Genomic DNA, 14,020 nt, shown 5'->3' on the forward strand with positions numbered 1-14,020 from the left:
GACCCGCCACCTCAAATCGATCCTGCTCCAGAGTACAGGCCTCGGTGTAACGCTCATACCTTCGACGATAAACGCAAATTCGACCATCATCCCTGGTGAGACAAAACCGCGACTCGTCAGTGAAGAGCACTTTTTGCCAGTCCTGTCTGGTCCAGCGACCGTGGGTTTGTGCCCATAGGCGACGTTGTTGCCGGTGATGTCTGGTGAGGACCTGCCTTACAACAGGCCTACAAGCCCTCAGTCCAGCCTCTCTCAGCCTATTGCGGACAGTCTGAGCACTGATGGAGGGATTTTGCATTCCTGGTGTAACTCGGGCAGTTGTTGTTGCCATCCAAATCAAATCAAATTTTATTGGTCACATACACATGTTTAGCAGATGTTAACCATGTGTATGTGACCAATAAAATTTGATTTGGATGGCAACAATAACTGCCCGAGCAGTTGTGATGTACCTGTCCCGCAGGTGTGATGTTCGGATGTACCGATCCTGTGCAGGTGTTGTCATACGTGGTCTACCACTGCGAGGATGATCAGCTGTCCGTCCTGTCTCCCTGTAGCGCTGTCTTAGGCATCTCAGTACGGACATTGCAATTTATTGCCCTGGCCACATCTGCAGTCCTCATGCCTCCTTGCAGCATGCCAAAGGCACGTTCACGGAGATTAGCAGGGACCCTGGGCATCTTTCTTTTGGTGTTTTTCAGAGTCAGTAGAAAGGCCTCTTTAGTGTCCTAAGTTTTCATAACTGTGACCTTAATTGCCTACCGTCTGTAAGCTGTTAGTGTCTTAACGACCGTTTCACAGGTGCATGTTCATTAACTGTTTATGGTTCATTGAACACGCATGGGAAAGTGTTTAAACCCTTCACAATGAAGATCTGTGAAGTTATTTGGATTTTTACAAATTATCTTTGAAAGACAGGGTCCTGAAAAGGGGATGTTTCTTTTTTTGCTGAGTTTATATAGTCAAATACACACATTTTGGGTCGCCCGTTAGGATGGACAAAACAACATTTGCGGCCATTATCAACCATTACAGCAGCACATCACAAACTCTCTGTATCGTAAAGACATCACTGGACATAGACCTGGGAACTTCTCACACACAGAAATATCATGATATGAATCTGTATATTGGGCCAGAAACTTTTCACATACAAGTGGAGGACTTACTCTAGATGTTGAGTCCCTTTACTCATGTCTATGGACAGCTCCCAGTATCTTGGTCCTTTTACTTTCACCTGTAAGCACATTAAAACAAGTAGGTCAGTCAATACTTTTTAAAACTTTATTTTGAGAACAATGTGAAAATATCATATTATTATCTTGTAATAGCTGAGTTTGACCGCCCTAAGTGACCTTTCTTCCCTGTATTGTATTATAAAAAGGAAGTAAGAAAAGCTTATAAATTGCATACAAGTCCAAATCGCATTACTCATTTCCAAACAAACATTTTGTAAATCTTAATGTTGACATCAACCATCCTGCTTGACAAGACTAAACAGAAAGATTGTGCAGCCTGACTACATTTGTCTGATAAAGTACTACATTTCCTTCTACCTTTTTGAGGAGCTGCAGCTCAGGCAACATGGTGGGGGCCATCAGTTCCACTGTAGTCTCCTCATACCATGGAGTCTCCTGATATGGAGAAAAAAACAATAAATATGCTCTGAAGACTTTCAAGAAGAAATTAACACAGAAACACACAGCCATTATACATAACATGAATTGAAACATGGACTAAAGCTGTGCGTGCAAAAAAATGAAAATGTAAATTCACCATGTACACATTCAAATCATGTACACGTGTGCTGCATGCAACATCATAGTGAACTTCGAAATATGCAGTGTGTGTGTACGTGCAGAGGTGAAGTGTGCGATTGCACATATGCAGGGGGTGTCATTATAATTGATGTGCGCAGCATGTCTCTCCCTCTGCTGTTCCAGAGTAATTGAAATATGGAGCACTTCATGGTGAACCCGCAAACCCAACCTTCAGCAGACCTTCAAGGAAAACTCCAGTCGAAAATTATATTTTGGTATTTTTTCAATTAGTCCACTGTTGATACAGTCCCAAAATCAGTTGCATGTCAGCAGTCATGTTTTCAAGATATTGGACTTTGAAGAAGCAAAGTGTCCCCGGCCACATCATCATCTTAGGCCTCACTCCCCCCTATCTGAGATATTAACTGCAGCCCTCATCCTCCATATCAAATTACATTTTGTCACATGCTGTAACGACTCCCACCGAAGGTGGCTCCCCTTCCTGTTCGGGTGGTGCTCGGCGTTCGTCGTCACCGGCCTACTAGCTGCTACTGACTTTTCCTCCCCCTCCCTTTTTGTTGATTATTGACACCTGTTTGTGGTTAGGGTGATTTGTGGGGCTTTATTGTGCGGGATTGTTGTGTGTACAGTCTGTACATTCTTGTGTGTCAGGATACGTGTTCGTTGGTTTATGTTTATTTCGTGTTTCTCACTTTACTTGTGGTGAAGCATTTGGTTTAGAGGAGCGTCGTGTGTTCACCCGTGTGGGAAATTAAATTTGGAACGCTACTCTGAACTCTCTGTCTCCTGCGTTTGACTCCTTGCATCCACGACACCCCGGGCATTACAGAATCCCGCACCCTGTTATCGGAATGGAGTCAGCAGGAGCAGCGGCAAACCCACTCCCATCTATGGAGGAACGGGTGCTCCATCACACTACCGTACTCCATCGCATCGGTTCCGCCATGGATCAAATGATGGAGAGAATGGACCGATGGGAGAGGAGTGGTCTCCTCTCTCCACCTGCAGTCTCTCCAGCTCAGGATTCCTCCTCTCCTCTCTCACCATCCTCCGGCTCCAGCGCTCTCCGTCTTGCGCTCCCGAGGGAGTATGATGGAGCGGCAGTGGGATGTCAGGGGTTCTTGTTACAAATAGAACTGTACCTGGCAACCATGAGACCCACTCCCTCGGGAGCGGAGAGGGCGAGTGTCCTCATCTCCTGCCTAACGGGTCGTGCTCTGGAGTGGGCTAACGCTGTCTGGAATGGCCCAGATTCAGCGAAGGAGCACTACCCCGAATTTTCCCGCCGCTTCGTGCGGTGTTCGACCATCCACCTGAGGGCCGAGCGGCGGGAGAGCGACTGGTTCATCTCAGGCAGGAGAAGAGGAGCGCCCAGGATTACGCGTTGGAGTTTCGGACCTTGGCCGCGGGGTCTGGGTGGAACGACAGGGCCCTTATAGATCACTACAGATGTAGTCTCCGGGAGGATGTCCGCAGGGAGCTAGCGTGCCGGGACGAAGCTCTCTCCCTGGATGAGCTTATTGATATGTCCATCCGGCTGGACAATCTGCTGGCTTCCCGCGGCCGTTCGGAGAGGGTCCTGTGCGTTCCACCACCCAGCACCCCTGCACCCATTCCCATGGAGTTGGGAGGAGCCGTGCCGAGGGGTACCGGAGGAGGAGGCTCCCCCTGCACCAGCTGTGGTCGGAGAGGACACACGGCCGATCGGTGCTGGGGGGTCCATCTGGGGGTCGAGATGGCAGGCGGAACATTTCTCGGTCACCTCAGGTGAGTAAGCACCAGACTCACCCAGAACCCCCTGTTTGTCATATGTTTGTCTTAATTTTTTTCCTTAAGTTTTTTCCCTCTTCCCAGCATAAGGCACTAGTCGATTCAGGTGCAGCTGGGAACTTTATGGATCGCGGACTCGCCATCAAGCTAGGTGTTCCGCTTGTGCCGATAGATTCTCCTTTTCCCGTGCACTCCCTAGATAGCCGGCCATTAGGGTCAGGTTTGGTCCGGGAGGCCACGGTTCCACTGGACATGGTGACGCAGGGGGATCATAAGGAACATCTAAGTTTTTTCATTATCGATTCGCCTGCGTTTCCAGTGGTACTGGGGATTCCCTGGCTGGCTAGTCACAATCCTACTATTTCGTGGAAACAGGGGGTTCTCCAGGGGTGGTCAGAGGAGTGTTCTGGAAGGTGTCTGGGAGTTTCCATCGGTGCCACGTCGGTGGAGAGTTCAGACCAGGTGTCCACGGTTCGCATTCCCCCCGAGTATGCCGATTTGGCAATCGCTTTTAGTAAAAAGAAAGCGACTAAATTACCACCTTATCGACCGGGTAGGGATTGTGCGATAGATCTCCAGGTAGACGCTGCGCTTCCCAAGAGTCACGTGTACCCTTTGTCCCAAGAGGAAACGGTGGCTATGGAGACATATGTCACTGAGTCTCTGGGACAGGGGTACATTCGGTCCTCCATCTCACCCGTCTCCTCGAGTTTCTTTTTTGTGAAGAAAAAGGAGGGAGGTTTGCGTCCATGTATTGATTATAGAGGTCTAAATGCCGTCACAGTGGGGTTTAGTTACCCACTACCTCTAATTGCTACGGCAATGGAATCATTTCACGGAGCGCAGTTCTTCACAAAACTGGATCTCAGGAGCGCGTACAGTCTGGTGCGTATTCGGAAGGGAGACGAGTGGAAAACCGCATTTAGTACCACATCGGGCCATTATGAGTACTGCGTCATGCCATATGGGTTAAAGAATGCTCCCGCCGTTTTCCAATCCTTTGTAGACGATATTCTCAGGGACCTGCACGGGCAGGGAGTGGTTGTTTATATCGATGACATTCTGATCTACTCAGCCACTCACGCCGCGCATGTGTCTCTAGTACGCAAAGTGCTTGGTAGACTGCTGGAGCATGACCTATATGTCAAGGCTGAGAAGTGTGTGTTCTCCAAACGAGCCGTCTCCTTTCTGGGTTATCGCATTTCCACCTCGGGGGTGGTGATGGAGGATGAACGCATTAAGGCCGTGCGTAATTGGCCGACTCCGACCACGGTAAAAGAGGTGCAGCGGTTTTTGGGTTTTGCCAACTACTATCGGAGGTTTATCCGGGGTTTTGGCCAGGTAGCAGCTCCCATTACCTCACTGCTGAAGGGGGGTCCGGTGCGTTTGCAGTGGTCAGCAAAAGCGGACGGAGCTTTCAACAGGTTGAAGGCGCTGTTCACGGATGCGCCCGTGTTGGCGCATCCGGATCCCTCTCTAGCATTCATAGTGGAGGTGGACGCGTCCGAGGCTGGGGTAGGTGCCGTGCTATCACAGCGCTCGGGTACGCCACCAAAACTCCACCCCTGCGCTTTTTTCTCTAAAAAGCTCAGCCCAGCGGAGCGTAACTATGATGTGGGGGACCGGGAGTTGTTAGCGGTGGTCAGTGCTCTGAAGGTGTGGAGACACTGGCTTGAGGGGGCTAAGCACCCTTTTCTCATCTGGACCGACCACCAGAATCTGAAGTATATTCGGGCAGCTAGGAGACTGAACCCACGTCAGGCAAGGTGGGCCATGTTCTTCACCCGATTCCAGTTTACTCTATCATACAGACCGGGCTCCCAAAACATAAAGGCGGATGCACTGTCCCGTTGTTTTGACACGGAGGATCGGCCCACCGAACCTACCCACATCCTTCCCGCCTCAAGGCTTATAGCACCAGTGGTGTGGGAAGTGGACTCGGACATCGAGCGGGCATTAAGGGCGGAACCCGCTCCTCCTCAGTGTCCGGCGGGGTGGAAGTACGTGCCGCTTGGTGTTCGGGACAAATTGATTCGGTGGGCTCACGTCCTACCCTCCTCGGGTCACCCTGGGGTGAAGAGGACAGTGGGGAGCCTTCGGGGGAGGTATTGGTGGCCTACTTTGGCTAAGGATGTTGGGTTTTATGTCTCCTCCTGTTCGGTATGCGCTCAGAGTAAGGCTCCTAGGCACCTTCCTAGAGGGAAGTTACAACCCCTCCCCGTTCCACAACGGCCTTGGTCACATCTATCCGTAGATTTCCTGACCAACCTTCCCCCGTCTCAAGGGAATACTACGGTGCTGGTGATTGTGGATCGGTTTTCTAAGTCCTGCCGTCTCCTCCCGTTGCCCGGTATCCCTACAGCCCTGCAGACTGCGGAGGCATTATTCACCCACATCGTTTCTGATCGGGGCCCCCAGTTCACGTCCAGAGTATGGAGGGCGTTTATGGAGCGTTTGGGGGTCTCGGTCAGCCTTACCTCCGGTTATCACCCTGAGAGTAATGGGCAGGTGGAGAGAGTGAACCAGGAGGTGGGTAGGTTTCTGCGGTCGTATTGCCAGGACCGGCCAGGGGAGTGGGCGAGATATATCCCTTGGGCCGAAATGGCCCAGAACTCTCTACGCCACTCCTCTACTAACATATCCCCCTTTCAGTGTGTATTGGGGTACCAGCCGGTCCTGGCACCATGGCATCCGAGCCAGACCGAGGCTCCTGCAGTGGAGGAATGGGTGCAGCGCTCCAAGGAGACATGGAGGGCCGTCCAGGAATCACTTCAACAAGCTAGTGGACGGCAGAAGAGGAGTGCTGACCGCCACCGCAGTGAGGCCCCCGTGTTTGTACCGGGGGACAGGGTCTGGCTCTCGACCCGAAACCTGCCCCTCCGCTTGCCCTGCCGGAAGCTGGGTCCGCAGTGTGTAGGGCCCTTCAAAGTCCTGAGGAGAATAAACGAGGTGTGTTATCGATTACAACTCCCTTCCTATTATCGTATTAACCCCTCGTTTCATGTGTCTCTCCTCAGGCCGGTGGTAGCTGGTCCCCTGCAGGACGGTGAGGTACCGGAGGTCCCTCCTCCCCCTCTCGACATCGAGGGGTCCCCGGCGTATAGGATACGAGCCATTCTGGACTCAAGACGCCGGGTGAGGGGCCTGCAGTACCTCGTGGACTGGGAGGGGTACGGTCCGGAGGAGAGGTGCTGGGTCCCGGTGGGGGACATTCTGGATCCATCGATGTTGAGGGATTTCCATCGCCTCCATCCGGATCGCCCTGCGCCTCGCCCTCCGGGTCGTCCTCGAGGCCGGTGTCGGCGCGCTGCGGGGGCCGCGCGTCAGGGGGGGGGGGTACTGTAACGACTCCCACCGAAGGTGGCTCCCCTTCCTGTTCGGGTGGTGCTCGGCGTTCGTCGTCACCGGCCTACTAGCTGTACTGACTTTTCCTCCCCCTCCCTTTTTGTTGATTATTGACACCTGTTTGTGGTTAGGGTGATTTGTGGGGCTTTATTACCCAGCAACCCGGCCTGCTGGGTGTGCGGGATTGTTGTGTGTACAGTCTGTACATTCTTGTGTGTCAGGATACGTGTTCGTTGGTTTATGTTTATTTCGTGTTTCTCACTTTACTTGTGGTGAAGCATTTGGTTTAGAGGAGCGTCGTGTGTTCACCCGTGTGGGGAATTAAATTTGGAACGCTACTCTGAACTCTCTGTCTCCTGCGTTTGACTCCTTGCATCCACGACACCCCGGGCATTACACATGCACCGAATACAACAGGTATATATACAGACCTTACAGTGAAATGCTTACTTACAAGCCCTTAACCAACAATACATTTTTAAGAAAAATACATAAAGAAATAAAAGTAACAAATAATTAAAGAGCAGCAGTAAAATTACAAGACCGAGGCTATATACAGGGGGTACCGGTACAGAGTCAATGTGCAGTGGGCACCGGTTAGTCGAGGTAATTTGTACATGTAGGTAGAGTTAAAGTGACTATGCATAGATAAGAGACAAGCAGCAGCGTAAAAGATGGGGGGGGGGGGGGGGGGGGGGGGCAATGCAAATAGTCTGAGTAGTCATTTGATTAGATGTCCAGGAGTCTTATGGTTTGGGGGTAGAAGCTGTTTAGAAGCCTCTTGGACCTAGACTTGGCGCTCCGGTACTGCTTGCCGTGCGGTAGCAGAGAGAACAGTCTATGACTTGGATGGCTGGAGTCTGACAATTGTTAGGTTCTTCCTCTGACACCACCTGGTATAGAGGTCCTGGATGGCAGGAAGCTTGGCCCCAGTGATGTACTGGGCCATACACACTACCCTTTGTAGTGCCTTGCGGTCGGAGGCAGAGCAGTTGCCATACCAAGCAGTGATGCAACCAGACCGGATGCTCTCGATTGTGCAGCTGTAAACTTTTTGAAGATCTGAGGACCCATGCCAAATCTTTTCAGTCTCCTGAGGGGGAATAGGTTTTGTCATGCCCTCTTCACGACTTTTGGTGTGTTTGGACCATGATAGTTTATTGGTGATGGGGACACCAAGGAACTTAAAGCGCTCAACCTGCTCCACTACAGCCACGTCGATGAGAATGGGGGTGTGCTCTGTCCTCCTTTTCCTGTAGTCCACAATCATCTCCTTTATCTTGATCACGTTGAGGGAGAGGTTGTTGTCCTGGCACCACACGGCCAGGTCTCACACCTCCTCCCTATAGGCGGTCTCATCTTTGTCGGTGATCAGGCCTACCACTGTTGTGTCATCTACAAACTTAATAATGGTGTTGGAGTCGTGCCTGTCCGTGCAATGAGTGAAGAGGGAGTACAGGAGAGGACTGAGCACGCACCCCTGAGGGGCCCCCGTGTTGAGGAACAGCGTGGCGGATGTGTTGTTATCTACCCTTACCACCTGGGGGCGGCCCGTCAAGAAGTCTAGGATCTAGTTGCAGAGGGAGTTATTTAGTCCCAGGGTCCTTAGCTTAGTGATGAGCTTCGAGGGCATTATGGTGTTGAACGCTGAGCTGTAGTCAATGAATAGCATTCTCACATAGCTGTTCCTTTTGTTCAGGTGTGAAAGGGCAGTGTGGAGTGCAATAGAGATTGCATCAACTGTGGATCTGTTGGGGTGGTATGCAAATTGGAGTGGATCTAGGGTTTCTGGGATAATGGTGTTGATGTGAGCCATGACCAGCCTTTCAAAGAACTTCATGGCTACAGACGTGAATGCTACGGGTCGGTAGTAATTTAGGCAGGTTACCTTGTTGTATGTCCCTGTGCCCAATAACAATATCTTGAGCACATAGAACACCTGTTCTGCCACAGCACCCACATCCCTGGGTCGCTCGCCTTTTCAGTTTGCTGCAGCTAGCAACTGGAACGAGCTACAACAAATACTCAAACTGGACAGTTTTATCTCAATCTCTTCATTCAAAGACTCAATCGTGGACGCTCTTACTGACAGTTGTGGCTGCTTTGCATGATGTATTGTTGTCTCTACCTTCTTGCCCTTTGTGCTATTGTCTATGCCCAATAATGTTTGTACTATGTTTTGTGCTGCTACCATGTTGTGCTGCTGCCATGCTGTGTTGCTATCATGTTGTTGTCATGTTGTGTTGCTACCATGCTGTGTTGTCATCTTCGGTCTCTATGTAATGTTGTGTTGGCTCTTGTCGTGATCTGTGTTTTGTCCTATATTTCTATTTTAATTACCGTAATTTCGGACTATAAGCCGCTACTTTTTTCCCACGCTATGAACCTCGCGGTTTATACAATGACGCGGCTAATTTATGTTTTTTTTTTTTTTTCACAAGATTCACGCCGCCAAAAAACTGAGCACCGTCACATAATGTGACGTAAATCGAGCGCGCTCAAACTTCCCATCATTCTGATTACGGTAGTCATTTTGTCACCCTCATCATGGCAAAGACACGGAGAAATGCATATGATGCAGCTTTCAAGTTGAAGGCGATCGATCTGGCTGTTGGAAAAGGAAATAGAGCTGCTGCACGGGAGCTTGGCCTTAATGAGTCGATGATAAGACGTTGGAAACAGCAGCGTGAGGAACTGACTCAGTGCAAAAAGACAACAAAAGCTTTCAGAGAAGAAAAGCAGATGGCCCGAACTAGAAAATGAGCTTGAAGACTGGGACACAGAGAGCAGACGGCCGAGGTGTTTCAACTGTGCAGATCCGACTGAAAGCCAAAACAATCGCCACCGCAATGAAGTTTGACTTTCTTGGTAGGCTAATGTTTACTGCTATTTTTTTTATTTTTGTTACAAGCCGTGTTTCGTTAAAGCCTATTTATTTTTGTTACAAGCCGTGTTTCGTTTAAAAGCCTATTTATTTTTGTTACAAGCCGTGTTTCGTTTAAAGGCTGTGTAAAGGTCATTTGTTTCAATGTACCGGTAGGCACTTGCGGCTTATAGACGTGTGCGGTTTATTTATGTACAAAATACATATTTTTTTTAAATTCAGTGGGTACGGCTTATATTCAGGTGCGCTTAATAGTCCAGCAATTACGGTAATTGTATTTTTAATCCCCCGTCCCGGCAGGAGGCCTTTTGGTAGGCCATAATTGTAAATAAGAATTTGTCCTGAACTGACTTGCCTAGTTAAATAAAGGTAACAAAAAAGATTGTGCGCATGTAATGCCATTTTAGGCTAATAATGAAATGACAGACATACAGTACCAAAGCCTCCTCAAATAAGGCTAAATAGAGGAAGTGACAACTATGGCTATGTTCACAGGAAAATGTATGACGCAAGAGAGCGCCCAGTCGGACACCTATGACGCTTTCAGTAAATGAGAGCGAAAAGGTTCAACTTGAGTTCTCTTGTGTAACAAGATCACTATTAAATACAGGGAAGTAAACAGTTGCTTGTTGCTACTACTATTAGCAGGGCCAAATTCTGAGGTATTACATGTAGCTTACACTTCTGCTATTGCCTCTTACTAATACAAGTGCACACTGTACCAATCAACTCTATAGTGAGGGATCAGATGAGTACATGCAAAACTGAAACTGGGAAGTGCATTCCAAAATGTTAACTTCCCTTTATTAACACCTGTTTAGTTTCATCATTTTCAAGTTCATGGGTCTCCAGTGATTGTTTTAACACATGGCTTTAATTCTGAATGAATGAGTCAGACTCATCTTGAAGGTATCACATATGAAGGTCATAGTAGACACAGCTAGGTTGACACTAAATGGGCGTTATGACCATGCATTGGTCTCAACGGGTTGTATTTTGACTGGGGACTAACTCATTGAGTTGAATACCTTGTATGTGACGTCCAGCAGGGCGTAGCAGGGTTTCAGTGTGTCCACATCGACTGGGACCAGCAGACGAGGCTCAGCCGCCAGGACACCCAGGTGACGCAAAGCCTGCAGGTGGTACCTGAAGCACAGAGATCACACACATAAACATTTTACATTAAGGACCTGGAGGGCCACAGCATTGCTGCTTTTCACCCTTTCCTTCTAAATCAAATCAACTTGATTGGATTTAATCAACAACTGAGTCAGACCCGGTCGGAACTGACCAGATGAGTGAACATTGTCTAATCATTTACAAATCAATTGATAAACCACCAACCAGGTAGAAACGAAAAATCTGCAATACTTGCATAGCCCTCGTCTATATGGTATTCTTTAACTATTCTTAATTATGGTCATTGACTTAGAGCGCTTGACTTGGCTCTGTCAGTAGAAGTTCTGATGACTTTCTTATCTCGCCTCAAGTAACACTCCCTCCCCGTCACACGGCCCATTTTGTTATTCTTAAAATCTGCAGCTCAAAACAGCAATACTTTCAAACAGTACACACCAAATTCATTATGGTCATTGAAAGTCTATGCCGTTACGTTAGAGCTCTGTCTGTCCTGCCATTTTCGAGCTCTGATAAGCTGTACCTACTGTTTGTATTCCCTGCGGTTGTGTGTCTTACCGGTTGTCTGTGCTGTGGGCAGGGAAATGGGGGTAGAGAGCACAAAGCAAGGCAGCGATGGCCGAGTTGGAGGTGCTGAGAGTGTACCTGGGAGAGGACAATGGGATAACATCAGACCACTACATAATGGATACAGACATAAATGTAAACAAACAGGCACATCACATCAGAGTGTTGATGTTGGCACATATTACAATAGAATCCTTTTTTTGGTGAATAGGTCCAAAGAACAAATGAGGAATGTGGCCTGGGCAAAACCATTTTGAATTGCTAGGCACCTGACGTAATTTGTGCTCATAAAAGCCCTACTTAAAAAAATATATAAAAAAAGATTTAAAAAATGACAGCACCTAAGTGTGTGCTTAGGCTGGTTCAAACCATTGTGTCGGCTTGGAGAGAAAAATCACTTGTTTGGGTTAGTGTAGGTGAGGGGTTGCCTCGCCTCCTCTTAAAATACCAACTGAAGAGAATAGTTCTCAACCCACGAGCTGCCACTCATCCACTCTCCATGGCAACGGATAAAGAGAATTGGCTGGGATGTCCCTGTTTTTACAAAGTGTATTACAGACAGAGGTGAAAAAAACAGCACAATTTACTACACAAGTCAGCTTGATAACAAGACCCACAAACATACAGAGCAACAGTCAACTTCTGTTTGCTCAACACTGATCTCATCTTGAACTGTAGAGTAACATATTCACTGAGAATGGCTGCTCATTTAGCTCTTCTCAAATTCATTTTCAGAAACTTGTCCCTGAGCAATATTACTATGTTTGAATTGACCCATTCCCTATGCTGAGACTAGGCTCATTGTGGAACTCTGTAGCTACACAAAATGAGAAGATAATTGTTTCACTTCAGGTTCTATGATGAAAGCCAGACTGGCAGGGCTGTATGGTGATTGGTTACTATGCAGGATGAAATAATTCTCCACAGACCACATCCAGAGAGAGAAAAAGAGATACAGTGAGTGCAAGAAAAGATTAAAAGAAAGACGCCATGTGTCTGCCCCCCACTACAATCTTTCCTTACGCAGGCGTATGTTCAAGGCCGGAATAGGCTGAGAATACTACAATAAGGCCATTCAAATTGCGACCTTGAAGTTGTGGGCCTGCAATTGTCAGCCCTAAAATAAGCAAGTCTAAAAACAGCAAGTCTAAAATCAAAGGGTTTGTCTAGTAAATGTTGATAAGGAGACAGATTTAGCATCAGTAATGAGTATTGTTACATAAAACTAGATACCCCATAGTCACTGTTTGCATAGCCCTGGGATATTTGAACTATTTGTTATAAAGAACACTCACATAACAGGACACCCCTAACACATCAACTCATTATACACGTGTTGTAGCAAAACATACAATCAATATTGATACAGGTACAAATGACAGGTGAAAAGTAAAATATCCCTTGACTAGATTATGTTTGATTTACTTTCAATGCAAAAGACAGTACAAGCAATATTTATGTCAGCTATGACCATTGGAGAGGCTGGCTGAAACCTGTTGTGGAAACATGTCTCACCTCCCTCCTCCCAGGAAGAGCAGGCCCAGGGCCATGTGGTGGGCCATGTGGAAGCCATAGTTCATCTCTCCACTGGTCCTCTTGTGGAGGAAGCGGCAGAGCTGCAGCACCTTCAGGTTACCAGAGCCAGCCATCACCATGGACAGGGCCAGCAGCACCATGCTCAGACATGTCTGCAGGTTATAGTGGCCCGTCTGGCATAGGAGACACACAGACAAGGTGAGAGAGAAAAATTGGTTGTGGTGATTTGGAGCTTGAGTGTATTCTATTGGCTTAAATGGACATTATGGTTGGGAGAAATATGAAAGCAGTGAAACTTACAACCGTCGCTGTCGCTGATGTCAAACACTGCATGAAACTCCTTGCAAACTTGTACTGTGCGAGAAACAGAAGGGTTAGAGACGAACTAGCCAAATAACAAACTTATTTTGAAGTTCGCGCTTCTTACCAAGCAGTCGAATGCGTCTGAGTTGGCTGAGCCAGCGAAGCGAAATCCCACCGCCATGCATGCTCCAGCGATTATGTAGTCATGGGCTTGGCTGAGGACAGGAATCGTCACACACATCAACTCAAATCCAGCCATGCGGAGAGAGCTAAGGAAACTTTAAGTAAAGTCAGTTTGTACTCACGCTAAAGTTTCCATGTTCAAATCCTCTGAAACCACTGGGTTCCCAATGTTCTCTTGGATTATCTGAATTCAAAACAAAGCAAATTGATCTTTGATTCTATAATCATTGTTATCATTGTTTTGGGGATATTAACTAATTTGATCTTGTTGACGTGTAAATGGTCCAGATGGAGGAAATGCCATTGAGCCTCGTTGCCTCAGTCGTATGCGCTTGGCAGTAAAGAGTCATTTGAGGTCTGAAACTTGGTTTCCTTATTAGCACTGATGTCATTCATTAACAAGTTCATCACACAGTATGACTAACTAACAACATTAAGAGCCTCAGATTGAACCTCTAATGTCTATGGACTGGGACATCTGCACTGTTGACCCCAAGAACCCGAGGCCGAAATT

The 14,020-nt window shown here is 47.9% G+C and overlaps 1 protein-coding gene across 1 annotated transcript in view; it reads right to left on the minus strand.

Annotated features, from left to right (window-relative positions):
- Positions 1-14,020, minus strand: part of LOC120046609 (anaphase-promoting complex subunit 1-like) — a 70,270-nt gene that overhangs the window by 5,805 nt on the left and 50,445 nt on the right. The window contains exons 36-43 of the mRNA XM_038991979.1: positions 13,629-13,690; positions 13,448-13,538; positions 13,321-13,374; positions 13,000-13,193; positions 11,476-11,562; positions 10,809-10,926; positions 1,557-1,634; positions 1,170-1,237 (exon numbers count right to left, since the gene is read on the minus strand). Of these exons, the coding sequence (XP_038847907.1) occupies positions 1,170-1,237; positions 1,557-1,634; positions 10,809-10,926; positions 11,476-11,562; positions 13,000-13,193; positions 13,321-13,374; positions 13,448-13,538; positions 13,629-13,690 (752 nt within the window). The remainder of the gene's footprint in view (positions 1-1,169; positions 1,238-1,556; positions 1,635-10,808; positions 10,927-11,475; positions 11,563-12,999; positions 13,194-13,320; positions 13,375-13,447; positions 13,539-13,628; positions 13,691-14,020) is intronic.

Source organism: Salvelinus namaycush, chromosome 4 (genome assembly GCF_016432855.1).
Source record: "Salvelinus namaycush isolate Seneca chromosome 4, SaNama_1.0, whole genome shotgun sequence".
NCBI lineage: Eukaryota > Metazoa > Chordata > Actinopteri > Salmoniformes > Salmonidae > Salvelinus > Salvelinus namaycush.